Raw genomic sequence first — 17,812 nt, 5'->3', positions numbered from 1 at the left:
TGGTGTGTACACACCCCCTACACCCTTGTGCAACACATACCAGAGATAAAGAACAAAGTAATGAGAAGAGAAATTTTAAACCCAAAAAAATTTCCATCGCCTTTTTTTTACGCATTCCCCCTTTTTCACTTTCAATTATAATATTATTTTACTCACCCACATTTTTTTTTTTCCACCAAATTATATCCAGTATATTTTTACATATCCCATTTTACCCATTATATTTTTATTTATTCCACTTTTATTTCCCCTTTTTTTACATGCCAAGCACTTAACATATTCATGTAATGAAAAATATGTTTTTCTAAATTTTTTTTCTTTTTCATCCTATATATAACAATTTATTTTCATTACAAGGACGAATAAATAATTAAAAAGAAAAATTAGGAAAAAAAGAAAATAAGCAGAATAAGGAAAAGGCAGAACGTAAGACGCAATTTTGAGGGGAAAAAGTGTGTGTGCAGGACGGTTTAAAAATAGGTCTAAAAATGTATGACCCGTTCAGGTGAAAATAGCGGCACAACTTAAACAAAAAGAAAAAAGAATAAAATCCGCTAATTAGACGCAACGGGGGTTTTCACTTCCTAACCTCACAGATTGTGTAAAAATGTACATGCAATGCATACCAAAAGGCTTTCAACCATGGTTGCTAAGTTGCTAAATTGGCACCCACATTTTAACACTTCATATGTACTACATGAGGAAGGGTATATCTTAAACTGGTTATATGGAGGTAGCAATTTTCCCTTCGCGCGCTTGTTTCGTTTCCATCAATCCAAGGGTCTAACACGTGGGAAGGGAAGAAAGACCAATAAAAGAGTTGCACTTATCTTGAAAATGTTCCTACATATACGTGGCAGGAAGAAAAAACGTCCTAATGGAAACTTCCCCGTGTCTAAGTGTTCACCCACTACTGTACAATTAATTTTCACTCCTCCCTTCGGCTTAACCTATTTGTTTCTTCCGAATGTGGGTATGTGTGTGTAATTCCCCCGGAGTTCTTTTTTTTTTTTTTTTTTTTGTAATTGGTCAGGTTGGAAAATGAACATATTATTTGTCCTACTTTACCCGTTCAGCAAGTTATTTGCCTCTATTTTGCTACTACCCTGCAGTTGCTTCCCACTTTAGGCGGGTTTACCTTATTTTCACCATCCCTACGTTTAAGCATGCACACCATGAACAACGACAAATTGGTGAAGCTGTTTTCCCTAAACCTGGGTAACAGAGGAATGGGGAAAAAAGAAAGGCCTGCCCCCATGGGGGGATCAGCACACGCTTCTGACGTGTCTCACACGTCCAGCGGGGTGGAAAAGCAATCGAACAGCTTCCTAGGTTGGGGTTCAGCCAAAACGTCCACAAACGATTCGTGTACCTCCATAAAGAGTGAACAGCTAAATCCGTATAAGCGCGTAAAATCACTAAGTGAGTATGTATACAAATTTAAAAAGCTATCCCCTGAAGGGGGAACAGCGCAGGGGGGTAGCAACATATTTAGGAAATTTAACACGAACAGGCGTAAAATAAACTCATCGGATTTGTGGGATCGTTCCAGTGTCCAATCTGGGGAGCACTCCACGTCGAATTCTTGCGGTGCCAATTTGGCAACCACGTCACAGGTGACATCGTTCATGACACCGCCGGGCAACTCCTCACAGACCTCACGTGCAGACTCAAATTCTCACTTAGAGTTCAAGTCGATACCAAGCGGAACGAGTGCCAACAAGGAAGCAGATATTTTGCCTGATCAAGAAGAAGGGTATTCTAGACCTAACGATAATTCTCCATTTGCCGATGAAGAAGACGCCACCATTTCTTCTCGCCCTCATCTTCTACAGAACTACAAAACGTTCAAATCGCATATGAGCATAGATTCATCCCCCTTGTGTTCTTATTTAAATACCATTGGTCGGTTAGAAACGAAGGGGCACAACGCGGGGACAGCTCTCCAGAGCAGCGATCCCCCCTTATGCAAAACTGGTACAGAGATGACCAACCTGGGTAAGTTGACAAAACAAATCCGCAAGTGAACTAATTAAGTGTGTGAAAGCTTGCAAGAGGTGCTCCAGCATCAATACATACAATAACGTCACTTCTACTCACTTCCCAACATGTGAATTCGCATATATGTCTCATGTGAAAAACATGTGTGAACATATACACGCATGCATTTGGTGGCAGTTTCTCCTCAAAGCGGATAAACAACGGGGGAGTACAAAAAGTGTATCTCCCCTTTTTCCGTTTTTTTTTTTTTTCTTTCCCTTTCGTTTCACACCCTCATTGACAATTATCTATTTAAAGTCTCATTTCCCCACTGAACTGTTCAGAAAAGGACGTTGAGGGGGAGGAACCTGCCCGCGGACCGCCACCAACAGAATGTCGAATGGACGAAAACGAAGTAAACGACTTCTTCAAGATTGCCATTGTGCAAAACAGAGTGATAAGCAGACATAAGCAAAACACAGAAAAAAAAGTGAAAAAATTATTTTACAAAAATAGGAAAATGTGTATAACTATCAAAATGAATAAATATAAAAGTAAAAAATTATGGACAGAGTTAACATATAGTGAAAATAAAGCATTGATAAATTTACGACAAAATAAAAATTATATATATAGTAGAAAAATCAGAAAATGTCTTTTTAAGTTCTTCCTGGACTATATCATTTCTTTTTACTTCATGAAGGACACCAACTGGGTGGAAGCAAGAAGGGGGCCCTTCAACAGTCGTGTGAATAGGCACATTTTGCAGCTTTCGCTAATTAGTGGTTCTTACAGGGGTCCTACAAATGGGGTGTCATTTTCCCCAATTAAAAGTCCACACAAAAGGGACGCACCAAAAAAAACGAAAGAGAGAAACAACCACCATGCAAAAAATGAGGTAGTACAAGAAATCTTAGCAAAACCTTCCTACCTCTTAGCCACCCCAGGTAGTAACGTTAAAGTAGGCAGTGGCAACATTTTATTTCCAGGTTGCTACATCAGCTCAAACAAGGGGAACATCTACATCGGCGACAACAACTTATTTGAGGACAACATAACCATTATCAATTGTGCAAATGCTGATATGTACATTGGCAATTATAACATATTCCGATCCGGGACATTCATAGCAAATGTCCCCACCATAGGGGATCATAATTACTTTGACTATAAGTATAAGTGGGTCTTGAGTGTGTATGAGGCGGCGGCGTGGTACTAATCACGGTTTATACGTCAGTTCACACACATGTATGCTATGATGGGGGGCCAGGTTTATACTTTTACGCACATGGCGCCACATGGACACCATTTTCCCCCTACCCGCAGGTTTCATATCCAACAGCAGCGTTGGCTGTCGTTCATATATTCGGGCCAACCTGTTTGGGGAAAAAAATAGGGATGGAAACCTTCACCCCTTCAGGTATCACAACACTGTAACGGATATGTCCCCGGGATTCGTCGACGTAAGGGAGAGATTTGCTAAGTGAATGCAACAAAGCTGAAAAGATAAAAATATACGCCAAATATTGTAACTTCAAAAAAGAAACGAATTTTTTTTCTTCTCAGGAAAACGTGAAGGAAATAAAACTGAGATATGACCACATGAGTAGTTCGGCATAAGCTTTCCACAGGTCGCTTAATCCACCTTTCACGCGAACGATACAAAGGGTGGAGAGGTGGTTTGCAAGTCCGTGTGTGCAGTTGTTCCTATTGGTTAGCTAGCCATTAATCAATGAATTAGTCATTTTTTTTTTTTTTTTTTTTCCCACGTGCAAATGCCTTGTGAGGTACTTTTTTTGCCTGAACATTCATATTTTTTCTTTTTAGCTAGCTGTGATGGCCCATTTGACGTGACCCATTTGATGCGGCGCACTTCGCATGACACTAACTTGTGAGTTCCTCTATTTTTAAGCGCATCCACATCCATCGGTTATTTTTTTTCCCTCCCAAAAGGTACATACTATAATCCGATGTGGACACAAAAATAAAAATACAAATCGGGGAAATTCCCCCACCCACCACATGTGACTTTCCCAAACGGTGCAATACATTTTCCATAAAATGGCTGCGTCGCTGTGTTGCTACATGAAGCACAGATGGTAACTTCAAACGGTTTGACTGATTATGAGGCAAATTGGATTGTTTACGTAAAAAAAAGGGGGTGAAAGCAACGGGTTAAACGAATATTAAAAATTGTTTATGTGAACGAAAAAAGTGAGGCAGTTATACAAACGCATATGTTCTACCCATCCACACGTGCGTGTTACACACATAGCAGTGTGAATTGCCTGGGGACATCCCCATGCACAACGTTAATATGCACTTGGGAAAAGGGGGGAGGCGATCCGTGCTAATCGGAGTGGGAAAAAATTCCCAATGTTGGGCACCCCTCGTCATATCATAATGTTATCCGGCAACCTCTCAATTCTGTACTTAAAATTTTTGGCATATAAAATGGGAACGCCAGGAATTTTTCTTAACCTGATTTTTAAGTCCCTATCGTTGGTCGCAATGATATAGCAGCGACTTTCAGTGACCCGGTTGACAATGCAGTCATCTGCATAGGTTCCTTTATGGGTGCAGGTCAGTCGGATATATCTTGGATCCTTTAATATTTTTAAAGCCAGGGAAAATCGCTGGCCAAGTTTTTCCATTTCCGCCACAACGCAGTCTGTCACGTAGATATTGCATTTGGCTAGCAGCAATTCTGAGCAGCCTTTTATTATGTCCAACTTATATTGTATGCTGGAGTTTATAAAGTTCGTGTCAAGGATTATATTATATGGTGGACATAAATTTTCATTGTAATTAAAAAATAAGTTACTATCTATCTGGGTTACTTGTTTTACCTTCTCGTCATTTTTGTTAATATTTTTTTTTACTTCCTTTTGGCCATTCTGTTGAAGCCTGCTGTCCTTTGGGTTGATGATCCTCTTCAGCTTAAGTACCTTTTGTGTTTTCTTGAACTTCCCCTGCGAAAGGTGGGCGTTGGATGGCATGAGGGTGGGGCTGTTGGCCAACAAAGGGGAAACGGCGTAGAAGGAGCTCTACGCTGTCGGATTGCCGCGCTTACCATTTGTCCCTGTCGTTTTTCGTCCTGGATACAATGCAGTTAGCAACAAATCTTTACTGTCACCTGCTTGCAAAGGCGCTGCTAATCGGCTAGCAGAGTGAGCAAGCTACACTAATCCCCTTACGATATAACAGAAAAGGACGGCTTGGTGTTATGTAGCAAATTTGGTGAACCAGCGAACAAATCAGTGGAGAAGCACGACGTGGGAAAAAAACCCCAACAGGTGGATCCCCGCACTACATAATTCGAAGCTATTCTTTGGAAAAAAGGATGAACAAATTTTTTTCGTTTGTGAAAAATTTACGTTATTACGTAGAAAAAAGAAAAAAAAAAAAAAAAAAAAAAAGGATGCCAATAGGGGGAACACAAATTGCCCCGTATCTCTTGTATTTTTTTCTTTTTTTTTTTTCTTTTTTTTTTTCTACGCAATAATGCAAATTTTGAACGACCACCAAAATGGGTCAACCACGCCGGGACAGCTACGCTTCTGCATGTTGCGTTTGCATTTTTGTTACCCCACATTGTGATCCCCGTTTTTACGTTCGCTAGGTAGCGCGGCGATCGCTTTCAACGGAGCAATTTTTTTTGACAGCAGGTTGGGGGGAACTTCCCCTTATTTAGTCAAATTTCCCTTTGCCTGTAGAGACGCATTCTACAAAGGAGGTGACAGAATGGACCAATTTTGAATACAGCCACGGTTGGGGGAAATGAGTCAACTCACATACATATTTTTATGTCCTTACGCTCATTACGGTTCACATGAGGGCCTAATGGGACAAAATCCAAAAAAAAAAAAAAAAAAAAAAAAAAAGCACTTCCTCTGGATTGGACGATAATGAACTTCCTCCTTTTCCCCATTTTGAAGGTACACTCTTTTATTGTTTAGAATTGCTTACTTTGTTTAGTTCGCCCCCAGCAGAAGGGGTATTTTACTTCTCAACCTGTGTGACATAGAATAGAAGAGTTGCTTTTCGTCTCTACGTAGGATTCCAAAGTGTGATTATTCGTGCGGTCCCGTTTGTATAAAGACTTCCCCACGTGAGCAACTCATTTACGGCTTTAGCAAATGTGGGGAATCGTGTAAAGGCCGTGAGTGTGGACAAAAGGGGGTCACTAACCATTTGTGAAAATGATAATATGGGGAAGCTGCAGGGATGAGCTGCGTACGGATGAACTGCCTACGGATGAACCTCGTACAGACGTGGATACATATGGATGCATAAGGGAGATACGCAAAAGAGGGGGAGACCACTATCAATGTCAGCTTGTTTATTTCATTTTTTTTTCTTTTTTTTTCAATGAATTTGCCTTTCATCGAGGAGGAAGAGAATGAACAAGACTTATAACCTTATGTGCACTGCTTTCATTTTAATCGAACTTCCTTCCAGGGTGGAAGTTACTCCAACGTATGTATATGTCTCCTCACATGGGCATAACTTGGCCCGTAAAAGCAAAACCGTTAAGTTGGCATTCGCCTTAACTACGTATTGGTGTGCAAGTCACCTGAACGGTTCATACGGAAAAGCCGTTAAATGGCCGCGCTACAATTTTTTTTTTTTTTTTTTTTGCGCAACTGGTAAGGTAAAAGAAACATGATGAAATGTGTTTACATGAGCCTACTGTATTGACGCTTGGTTGGAGAAATCGCCATGCACAATATGCAACGTTCTTCTCTCCACTTACGGTATTGCCCCTTCGACGGATGACAGTTCAGGAACCCCTTTAAACGGATAGACAAACGGACTAGCACACACGTAAAACTAAGCGTACGCCTAATTGGAGATCTCCATTCAGCCTTTATCAATTTCGCCTTTGGCTAGGTACTTTCGATGGAGGCAAAACGTGGGAATGGGGTAACAGAGAGGATAGGGAATAGCTCCCATATACACACTTAGCGATGAACAAACCGAAGAGGGCACAAGCCAAATTGCGTTACTCGCCAGTGTATATAAAATATTTCCTAGCACTAAAAGTGTATCAATTAGTAAGGGCAGCAAAAAAAAATACATTTTAGCTTTGGTTTAGATCTGTTCATTTTTCCTCATCTGTGCAGCCCTCCGTGTGTGCCTTTTTAACATATGCGTGTTATACGCACGATATGAGTAATTTACGGTGGGTCGGAAATTGACGAAGGTGATTGGTTTGCCATTCCAGTGTACGGTGATTGGAGGCATATATGAGTTCGTTTATTTGATACCCTGTATCGGTGGCGTACGAGAGCAACCTTATACAGACGGCACGCGCTTACCTTTCCCCCTCACTTTGCTGGTTCCATTTCAACATGTTAACGAAGAGTATATGTAAAAGGAAAGGAATTTCCAAATCGCGTTAGAAGGCGGTACGGAGTAGAACCACAAAGGGTAATCGCCTAAATCTAAGGGTAATGAATACGATGGGTTGAGCAAAACCAAACGTTCGACACGCAAAGGTTGGCAACCCGTTCGTAAGAAGCTAGCACTCTCATGTTGTACTTTTCCGATGGGCAAGGGGGGGTACCTTTTCCATATGTTCGCCCACTTTTGTTCTTCAGTTCATTTTTCTCCCAATTGGCGTGGGGACAGAGGGAGGTAAAATCCAATACGACTTAAAATGCTTTGCATAATGGTGAGTGCTTATTTGGCCGGCGAACTACGCGAAAGGTATATGCGATGAAAGTACGTTGACGTAATAATCACGTGATCACCGAGTGACCCATTCACCTGTATACAAATGCTCATGAAGGAGACAACGCAACCAAAATGGTTTTGACAAAATTGCTGGTAAAGCGGGTGAGCAAAGAGAAACAAAGAAAAAAGAAAAATAATAAATAAGAAGGGAAAAGTGGATCGGAGGTGGTTGATGGAATTATGAAAGCACAGTAGCCGTAGTGCATGGTTCCCCTTGCAACCAAGGCAAATGCAATAATTTGGTTTAGCAAAAGTACTTGTACGCGCAAAGCTATATGTACATATAAGGGGGTTATATTATATGTACCACTTGCCACGCATCGCATTGTAACAAATAGCTAACCACTTTCGCATAACTCTGTAACCATGTTACTCTTCTTGTTGCACATAAAAAAAGGGATAATAACGCGGGGGGCGTTTATTTTCCGTTTCCCCCATGAACGAACATGCGTTAAACGTGAACCGCACTTGACGTATATAACAAATTGTAATAATACGCAAGGGCGGGTGAACAGCGAAACGGCTTGGGACGCGCCATCGTAACGGACGTATGTACATACGCACATGTATTGTACATATATATTATATATACAAATGTATAACCCGCGCGAAACCATATATGTAATTTTGAACATGTAAGGCAAACAACGAAGTAAACCAGTACACGGTTTGGTTTGCTCGCCACCCATCGGAACAACCAAAATTAAAAAAATTACTCAAAAAAAAAAAAAAAAAAAACGAAGGAAAAGGAACAAAAAAAAAAAAAAAGTAAACACAAAATGAAGCAAAAAAAAAAGGCGTCAAGCTTTACCAACTTTTCAACCCAAACTGAAATTTGCCTGTCATCCCATTGACATTGCAAAATTGCGCACGAGTATTTACCAATGTATATATATTATATATATAACAATTACGTGATGAAGGTCCTCTCTCCCCCCACTTTTGTATATATAAACGCGTGAACGGGATAGTACATATGTATTGATTATATATACATCGATAAAAATTCGTATAAGTAAAATACTGCATGTACTACTTTTGTACGTACGTTTACAGGTACAAAATAAATTCCCGCTGGTGCGGCGAAGCAGCCATGTACGCTCATTGTACGTACACCATCCCTGCGTGTACATAAAAACGTGTATATCCGTGCGAATGCCTACGTGCCTGCTCGCACTTAACGCTGACCCATGTGCACGCATACCGCTTTTTCGTTTTTTCGTACCACTTGCGCACGTACGAGTACGTTTTATGCATGTGTACGTTCTTCATGAGCACGTGTTTATGACATTCACGTACTACGCAAGTGCGCATAGTTTTTGTACCTGCGTCGTTTGGCAGCCTATCATTACCACAGAGAACTTTGATAAAACTCTGCCCGCCGCAAACGCTTTTTTTTTTTTTTTTTTTTTTTTTTTTTTATTGTGCACGCCGCACAGCTACTCGTAAGAAGCAAATTGCACTTTGCCAACGAATTTGAAGTAGCCCAAAATAGGTTTAACAGCACGCACGTACGTACGTACTCAGGCGTATTTGCATATATATTACGAGTTAATTCTCCCCCCGTTATATGAAGCAAATCTGTTTCGTCAGCGCGCCCCTGCAATTGTGGTAAATTTGAATTGATTGCTTCGTTGGCATTTGCGTCGTTTAGCACGTTTGTCACGTTCGCCATGTTTGCCACGTTGGCTTCGTTAGCCTCTGTCGTCGCCCCTCCGCCTAGCCGCACCCTCACGTCGGCGTTGCGCTTGACGATACATCTGGACGCCTGCCCCTTTTACAACTAGGTGACAGGAGCATATAAAGCCCAATGCACGTCCTCCCCCGGCGGACGGCTACATCGTTTGATTTTTCTTTAATAGCCTTTATGCTTTTTCGTGACTGCTTTGAGTTGTCCGTGCTAGCGCTAGTGTAGTGCCAGTAAAGGCGTTCCTAACGAGACTTACATGTGCCACTGCAACACTGCGACGGAACGAAGAGGGAGAACTGTCATCCCGGATTATATAGGGTAAAAATGAACAAACGAGAGAAGTACGCAATTCATTATGCCTATCTACGTGTGAGATAGCCAAAATTAAGAGAGAAAGAAAAAAAAAAAAAGTCAGAAAATTCCCTATTTTTGTATGAACAAAACAGCCAAATAGGGGGAAAAAAAAAAAAAAAAAAAAAATGCGAACGCTCACAAAATACGTGCACACGCACAAATGTATGCGTGTTCCATGCGCCTTCACGTGTTTACATACGCGCGAACACGCACACAAATTGTACGTACCACAATACACCTCTCCTGTGTACTTCTATTTATTTATGTATTTTTAGTTCTACAGAGGTATATGAGCACAAAAAAAACGCTTGCTTTATTACGCGAATTAAGAAGTTCGGACTGGATTTATAGCTCCTGGTATCATTGGACGAACGTGTACCCATCCCTTGACTGCGGTGACAATTGTGGGAGCAATTAGCATGTTTTGAAAATTGGGAAGATACGAATAAGAAGCAAGGAAGTCGGTTTTTTCCATCCTATTTAGCAGAAATTGTTAGCATTACATAAACCTCCGCACGTAATTCAGCACAGTACGTGTTTCCCCGCCGAGAACTTCCAACCGAGCCTCATACAGCATCGCACGGATGTGCAAGAATTCGTGAAGTGAATATCATTCACGAAGCTCAAATTGACGGAGTTCTCAACTTCTGGGGTTTTCATTTTATGAAGTACACAATTTATGAAGCTCACAATTTTTACACACATATATAAATTTCAAAACAGCCGAAAGGGAAGAAAAAAAAAGAAAAAAAAAAAATGAATGAACGAAATTGTTAAATCAAAACGAAAAAGCTAGCAGAGTAGTAGAACCCAATATATGCACAAAGCGAAGTTTATATATGTATACATAGCAATACACACATGCATAATTGTTCAGTTTGTGCAAAAATAGAAGAGTGAAATTCACAAATTGATAATTACACCGCATAGGAGTACAGCTTGTATGTCCATCACAGCGCGACGAAGTTATTGGGAAGGAAGTTATTCATTATTCACTTCGCGCCCCGTCATTTTGTTATTCCTATGAGGATGTAAAAAGGAGAATCGTGCAACTGCAGAGATTGTTTTTTCTTTTCTTTTTTTTTTTAACCATTTTTTTTATTATTCTACCTAGTCCCTTTTTACTTGTATAAAATATATTTCTTCATTAAGGAAGCCCAGGCAGAATGAGTTCCGAGAAAAACGCAACCACGGTAAGGAATCCACCAATCGGCGTGCCTGTACATGTTGTGCTTGCTGTGCATATTTTGCGCGTTTTACCTGTATCCCTTGGATGAGCATTCCGACGGATAATGCGCGATTGGAGGAGCGCCCCATCCGCAAGTTTGCCCATTACATACCTTTTGTCAATTCCCCCCTCCACACACTCACACCCTCATCCTCACCTGCAGCCAACCCCGGTGTTGTGCGAGAACAACTGCGGGTTTTATGGGAACCCCGCGAACAACAACTTGTGCTCAAAATGTTACCGAGAGTTCCAAGAAAAGAAAAAAAAAGAAATATCAGACATGGAGAAAATAAACGAAAAGAATATTACAGAAAATTTGCATAATTACAAAAAAATAAATAGTCTAATGGAGCCAAGTTATACAGGCAATAAAAAAATAGAAACGGAGAAACCCACTTTTGTGAAAAATGAAAACCCCCTACCTGAGGAGCAGCAACCCTCCTCCACTAACATAAATATAAGCAACGTCGAAAAGGATAACAAGGATAACAATGATAGTAAAGAAAACGCCAGCGGAACTAGCTCTAGCAACGCTGCTCCGAATGCGACAAACGATGAGAGCAGCAGTACCAACGTGAACGAAGACGAGGACAAGAAAAAATGTTTCTTCTGTTGCAAACGTATAGGACTTTTAGGAATTAAGTGCAGATGCAACCACTACTTCTGCTCTCTTCACAGATATGCCGATGCACATAACTGCACGTTCGATTATAAAAATTATCATAAGCAACAGTTAATAAAAAATAACGTCAAGGTTGTTGCAGACAAGGTCAAGAAAATATAAACGTGTCTCTCTCACGTTTTTGCCTCTGCGTGTATGTTTGCCCATGAGCATGGATGATCCTTCCGCAGGGTACAGCGAATCTACCTCACTATGCAACAAAATGGACGTACTGCATGTGCCGTATGAAGCATGTCTGTTTTGGGGGTCGCCCGCTTTGCTTATGGTTGGCTCTCTCCTGCTCGCTCGTGCGTATGCCCGGCACCCCCGTCTGCGCACCAACTGCGCGTGCCTCGCCGTTTTAAAATTAAATTTTTAAAAGTAAATCCCAATTATATGCGGTCATGTGTATATGCTCAGTATGTATACGCACGTGTATATGCTCAGAGTGTATACGCACCTGTTTACATTTTTACCCTTCTCCCTGCCCATTAGCGCGTTCATACGTACGCGCATGTGCATATGTGTGTACCCCCCACTACACTTCGCGCGTTCAACTTTCATGATTTATTTATTTTTCCCATCGGCACAGTGACATCATGTATACCCCAACGTGAGTTGCATCCAAACAACATTTTCCCTTCTTGCTTCTTTCGTTCAGGTTTTCCGCGCGATGTAGTTGCGTTTACATTTTATGAATTTTTTTTTCTTCATTCTCTTTTTTTTTTACATGTTACCCCTGCCCCGGCAACACAAATCGTCATACGTGTATGTGTTGCATATGTACGCGCGCGTGTGTAAGCCAAGTCTATATGCCCAGGTTGAGGCTCATCTTTTTATGTACTCCGTGTGTGTGCCCATACGTATCTTGTAACCCCCTGTGCACACACACATGTGCATATTTGCATACGTATGCAGGTGCACCATATTAGCGCGCAGCTGCACCGTATTACATATATACAGTTATACGTCCACACTTTAGTTACGTAATCTCCTCATGTCCCATTTAAGCGTTTTTGATAATTAATTTTTGAAGTAAAAAAAAAATAAATAAATAATAAAAAAATAAAAAAAACATATAACATACCATATAAAAACTGAATAATTAAAACAAATTATTACATCATATGCTTGTTTCCGTCCCTCCCCTCAAGAATAAAATGCCATTTTGGGAGGTGCCCCTTTATTGTTGCCACGTTGTAAAGTAGGTGAGTGGGTGCAAACTCTGCGTGTGCAAAGGGATTCGGTCGAAGAGGCATTTGGGGAGTAGGAAAAGTTTTGCGCTCGTGATGCAATACAAGCAAAGAAAAGGAAAACCGTACAATAAAATCGTGGTTACGCATAAAGAAATGTAACTACTTGGTTAACATTCCTCCCCCTGCGTCTTCACGATGGATAGGAACAGGAATGCGAAGCAGTAGGAATTGCATCGTTGCAAACAATTGCATCTTCATGTCTATCTTATTTTTTCTTTTATTTCCCCCGATTCGACTGCTCACACGCTCGAGATGTAGCAGCTCGATATGCCCACCCTGCCGTCGACGACCTCATCGAACGTTTCGAACCAAACAAAAAGACATGCTCCTCGCGGCACAGTACCGATTATGAAAAAAAATTAAGCCAAAGGCACAGATAGGCAAAGTTGGTTAGGAGATACATAAACAGAACAAATGAATTGGGCTAGCGAATTGACAAAAAAAAAAAAAAAAAAAAAAAAAAAAAACAATTAATAAGGCATCGATTATGTGACATAAATAAGTGAAATAATTAAGAGGTGTAAACAAATATATTAATAATTAAAAAATAAAAAGATTAATTTCGAAAAATATTTTCTTTTTTTTTAATAACCATAAAAGGGGTGTAAAAATTATGCACATTAGGAATGGAGTAATACTAATGTGTCAGATGACAGATGAGGGGCGATAAAACAACACGTACGAATAAAGCACGCGAAAAAAAAAGTCACATGTAAAATGGTGTAAAAAAAAAAAAGCAAGGACACAAAAAACAATTTTTTCTTTTCAAATTACAAACATAATGATTCGCTTTTTTTCTCATTTTTCGTCACTCGCTTGGGCGCGCCCCACGGTGTGTATAACACGTGAGTAACGAAGGTATACATTACACATGTACAAACAGACAACAGTGCATTTTGCACATGCCTCCGCAGGGACGCATGCTGAGCGTCTACTATGCAAAAGGCCTAACTTAGGTGTATGGCCCAAAATGTGCAAACAAAAAACTGGACTAATCTATGGAATAGACAAAGATGAATAAACGAAGCGATGCAAAAAGGTAAGCACAAAAAAAAAAACACTTCAACGAACAACTTTTACATTCGCGGGTTTAATCTGCGCTCCTTTTTTTTTTTTTTTTTTTTTTTTTTCCAAAGATTTAGCTATAAGGTGAGTAAAACGCGCCACTGTTACAAATTAGCAACGAAGGGGGGGATATCCGCACGAAAAAACAATCGCATGGACATAACTAGGGAATCTGCATCTTTGTACTTTCCCATTTGAAGTACCTCCCTTGGCGAGGGCGCGCAGATATGTGTGAAATGGAAGCTCGCCCAAAATAAACGAATAAAAAATATATGGAGAAACTTGGACATAATATGATAACTGGTTTGGTCAACAATTTTGCAGACAGTTTTGGTGACAGCTCTGAAGGAGAAGCGGACGAATCAGCTGTTCAGGTGATCCACCTCCTCCTTCCCTTCAATGCCTTCACTGTGAAAGCCGACCCGCACAAACGAGACAAGACAGATGTTTACCCAGTGGAAGGGAATAACTTTACGCCGCCGCTGGTGGTGGTGGTACCTGTGGTTCTGCAATTCCCTCGTGCACATTGATTGCTGTTTGGACGAATTTCTTCAACGATGCGTGATACGAACCGTCGTCGACCTTTATTATGTTGTTGTGCGTCCCTTTCTTCGAGAAGTACTTAAACTTGTGCTTGCTCGGGCAGAGCTGCGGGGGGGAAAACGGCGAAGTGGTAAACGGGTGAAGTGATAAATCCGTGAAGTGGTAACGTGACCACCGCTGCAATCTAAATTTTGCTGCAAAGCGTGGAAGGCCTCACAGCGAAAGCAAACAAACAGGCACGTCGGCGTGGATTTATGCAGTACCTCAAATAATATCTTCGAATGTTCAGGGGGCACTAATTCATCCTACGAAAAAGGTAAGAAAAAAAAAAATAAAATAAAAAAATAAATAAATTAGGAAGATATATATACATACGTTGCTATACCTATGGCATTACGCAAGTTAACACATATGACACACTGCCCCGTGTCGCTCATTTTTCGCATCCCGCAGTTGCGTCTCTCCCTCCGCAGAAGTTACCATTTCCGATATGTTAACCAACAGAGGGATGTGTATTTTTTTTATTTTCTCGATGTTGTCCATTTTGGTTCTAATCAACATATCAAAACTCAAGAGAAAGAAATTTAAGAATGGGTTGGTTTCCTCCGATATTTTCTTCAGGCTGAGAAATGGGTTTTCTAGGATCAGGCCGTGAATCTGCGGAAGGGGGGACAGAAATGGAAGAAAATTTAGAAAGAAATAATGACACGTGGAAGGGAAGAAAAAAAAAAAAAAAAAAAAAACACAACCTTCGGGGAAGTCATTTGTCTTGTGGACACATGTGACGGGGGCACACGAAAATGAATGTAACAATACATGCAAGGACAGAACGATACCCCACGCTACATGCATGCAGTTAGACCACTACAAATTTCGCTCTGCCAACGGCACTGGACAGAAAAGAACACTTACGTCCTCTTGGTGCTTGGATGCTGTTTCGAGGGCCACTGCTCCTCCCATGGAGCTGCGAAAGGGGGTGAGGAGAGCGGAAGTGAATTGTTATGAATCTTCATGCAGGGGCGCAACCACGTCGGTGCACACCACGTGACTACAACACATATGTAACCCCTCAGCGACCGTGCAAGTAAAATTTTACTTTCCGAAGATGAAGAGCTGCTTGGTATTTTTCTGCTTCAAGTAGTTGAAGGGCACCATGGCATCCTTGTACAATTGTTCCTCAGATGGATTTCCTTCGTTCGTTCCGCAGCTGGGGGTACACAAAGAGGAAAAGAAATAATTAGGTGAGAAAAAAAGAGGAAATAAAAAGGGGCATAACGCCTTGTCATTGCAAGATGGCGCGTGGAAGTTACGTGGGACGCGTTGCAAATGACACACACAGTTGTATAATTTAGAGGCCATTTTGAAGGCCATTTGAAGGCCATTTGGGGGGACCCGTTCGCACCACCTTTGTGCGTTCCCTGGTGTTACTTACCCCCTGTTGGAGCAGGAGAAGATGCTGACGTCCACCCTCTGCACAATCATGTCGAATAATTTGACATACTTTTCTATGTCTACGGGGAAGGGGAAGAAGGACGGATTTTACAAAAAAAATGTTATCGCGGAGGAACGAACGAGTGGCACAAAACGCGCAAGTGCTGCGGCCACGCGTGAGGAGGAGTGATTGGCTCCATCCGAAAAGGGAAAAATATGCCATTTGGAAACACTTACAGCCACCCTTTCCGAGGTAGTAAAGGAACACAGGTTTGTTCTCGTGGTCTTTCGCTTTTATAAACCAGCTGAAGGGAGGGAAGGGAATGTTAGCCGAGCGGTAAGGATAGACAATGAGTGCATGTTTGTTTGCACGTTTGCTCGATCTCACGCGCGTACCACTTAAAATTGCTTCCGTCGTCCATATCTAGGTATACATCCTCGAAGTGACTTCCTGGGAAGAGAAAAAAGAACAGGGTGAAGTGATGAATTGTTAAGAAGGGCAGTGAGGATGGAGGGATTATCTTCATGCAGAACATATTCCAAAGAAAGGGGAAGGTCTGCACCATCGAGGCGATTTGGATAGACCCGCTTCGCAACTCCGTGTGCAAAAATGGAGTAACAGATATTACCATAAGGACGGACTTTCTTGGGATTGATCTCTACGTTAGGGGTGTGGGGGGAGAAGGTAGAAAAACGGATGTGTAGACATACGGTGTGAAGGCGCTATTATATGTAGCATTTGGGTGTAGCATCTGGATGGATGCTGCCTGGTATATTTGTTCAAAGCGGAAAAACAGGGGGAGAAAATTTTCTTCTTTTTTTCCTCTTTCGCGTTACTTTCCTTTCCGAAGATAAGATTGTCTTGGTTGAAATAGATGTAGCCTACGATAATTGAAACGATGAAAGAGTGTGAAAAATGGAAAGATGTCGAATTTTACGGTCGATCATGTAGACAGATGGATCTACGTTAGCATCCACTTCTTCAGTGGGTAGTAGCGCAGCATGGAGGAGCACAATGATCATGTCCATTTGGTCGAACTACACATTTTTTCTTTTCTCTTTTTCCCTCTTTTGGTAGCTCCTCATTGAAGCGCCGGAATGATTCTTACCATTCAACACCAGCACGAGGATTATGACCGTAACCACGGGGATCCACAGAAACTTGAGTAGCTTCATTTTGTTATACAACAATTGGAGGGTGGTGGTTTGAAGAGTGTAAACAGGATATGTTGCGCCGTTAAATGTGGAAACACGGGGGCGGACAAGAGTGAGCCAGCGTAAGAGTGTAAGGGTGTTACGGTTGTATTAACGTAGGAATATATGAATTGATGTGGGCTCGCAGTACAAATTACAAATGCGCGCATGCAATGAAGGGCAGGTATAGGTGTAACTTTCCTGTTCGCCGTTTATTTTTTGTGCAATCGCGGTGGAGCTTAATGTTGCTTCGTGCCGAACGTGTGGTTCACGTCGAACGTGGTATAAATTGACAAACTCGCTACTGTGGTGCGTGTCCCACAGGTGAATATGCTCAGGGGCGAACTGCTCGAATGATATTAACATGCATGAAAAAAAAAGGGCAGCCTTTTAAGCATGCGTGGGCATTCGCAGGAAAATGCAAAAAAAAAAAAAAAGATAGTGTACAAAATGGGGTGTTTACACAAATGGGTTAATATAAATTGGGAAGAAGAGGGGTGGGGGTGCTCACAAAAGGCATAACAAATATAAACAATCTGCTTAAATGTATGTAATATATGAGCATATACAAGCGCATTCTTCCAACAGGTGAGAGTTTTTTTTCCCTTTTTTTTTTTTTTTTTTTTTTGGTAAACCGTACAAGCTGCTCCTTTTCGAGAGCACAGTCACAC

The 17,812-nt window shown here is 41.2% G+C and overlaps 4 protein-coding genes across 4 annotated transcripts; 2 read left to right on the top strand and 2 right to left on the bottom strand.

Annotated features, from left to right (window-relative positions):
* Positions 1-1,175: 1,175 nt before the first annotated feature.
* Positions 1,176-3,600, top strand: PCOAH_00011220 (Uncharacterized protein; the record flags this gene model as incomplete). Its single annotated transcript, XM_020057931.1, has 4 exons — positions 1,176-1,998; positions 2,325-3,170; positions 3,307-3,443; positions 3,547-3,600. 4 exons carry the CDS (start codon positions 1,176-1,178, stop codon positions 3,598-3,600), a joined length of 1,860 nt encoding a protein of 619 aa, XP_019913630.1.
* A 773-nt stretch (positions 3,601-4,373) lies between these two features.
* Positions 4,374-5,056, bottom strand: PCOAH_00011210 (Uncharacterized protein; the record flags this gene model as incomplete). Its single annotated transcript, XM_020057930.1, has 2 exons — positions 4,374-4,952; positions 5,054-5,056. The coding sequence occupies 2 exons, from the start codon at positions 5,054-5,056 to the stop codon at positions 4,374-4,376; spliced, it is 582 nt and encodes a 193-aa protein (XP_019913597.1).
* Positions 5,057-10,833: 5,777 nt separating this feature from the next.
* On the top strand, positions 10,834-11,775 carry PCOAH_00011200 (Uncharacterized protein; the record flags this gene model as incomplete). Its single annotated transcript, XM_020057929.1, has 2 exons — positions 10,834-10,956; positions 11,155-11,775. 2 exons carry the CDS (start codon positions 10,930-10,932, stop codon positions 11,773-11,775), a joined length of 648 nt encoding a protein of 215 aa, XP_019913563.1.
* A 2,669-nt stretch (positions 11,776-14,444) lies between these two features.
* Positions 14,445-17,123, bottom strand: PCOAH_00011190 (Uncharacterized protein; the record flags this gene model as incomplete). The annotated part of the gene is made up of 11 exons (XM_020057928.1): positions 14,445-14,621; positions 14,780-14,821; positions 14,997-15,173; positions 15,429-15,480; positions 15,613-15,723; positions 15,949-16,027; positions 16,185-16,252; positions 16,344-16,398; positions 16,577-16,606; positions 16,785-16,829; positions 17,057-17,123. 11 exons carry the CDS (start codon positions 17,121-17,123, stop codon positions 14,445-14,447), a joined length of 903 nt encoding a protein of 300 aa, XP_019913541.1.
* Positions 17,124-17,812: the final 689 nt, after the last annotated feature.

Source organism: Plasmodium coatneyi, chromosome 5 (assembly GCF_001680005.1).
Source record: "Plasmodium coatneyi strain Hackeri chromosome 5, complete sequence".
Taxonomy (NCBI): domain Eukaryota; phylum Apicomplexa; class Aconoidasida; order Haemosporida; family Plasmodiidae; genus Plasmodium; species Plasmodium coatneyi.
Note: the sequence above shows the minus strand (reverse complement) of the source record. Positions and strands in the feature narration are given on the sequence as shown.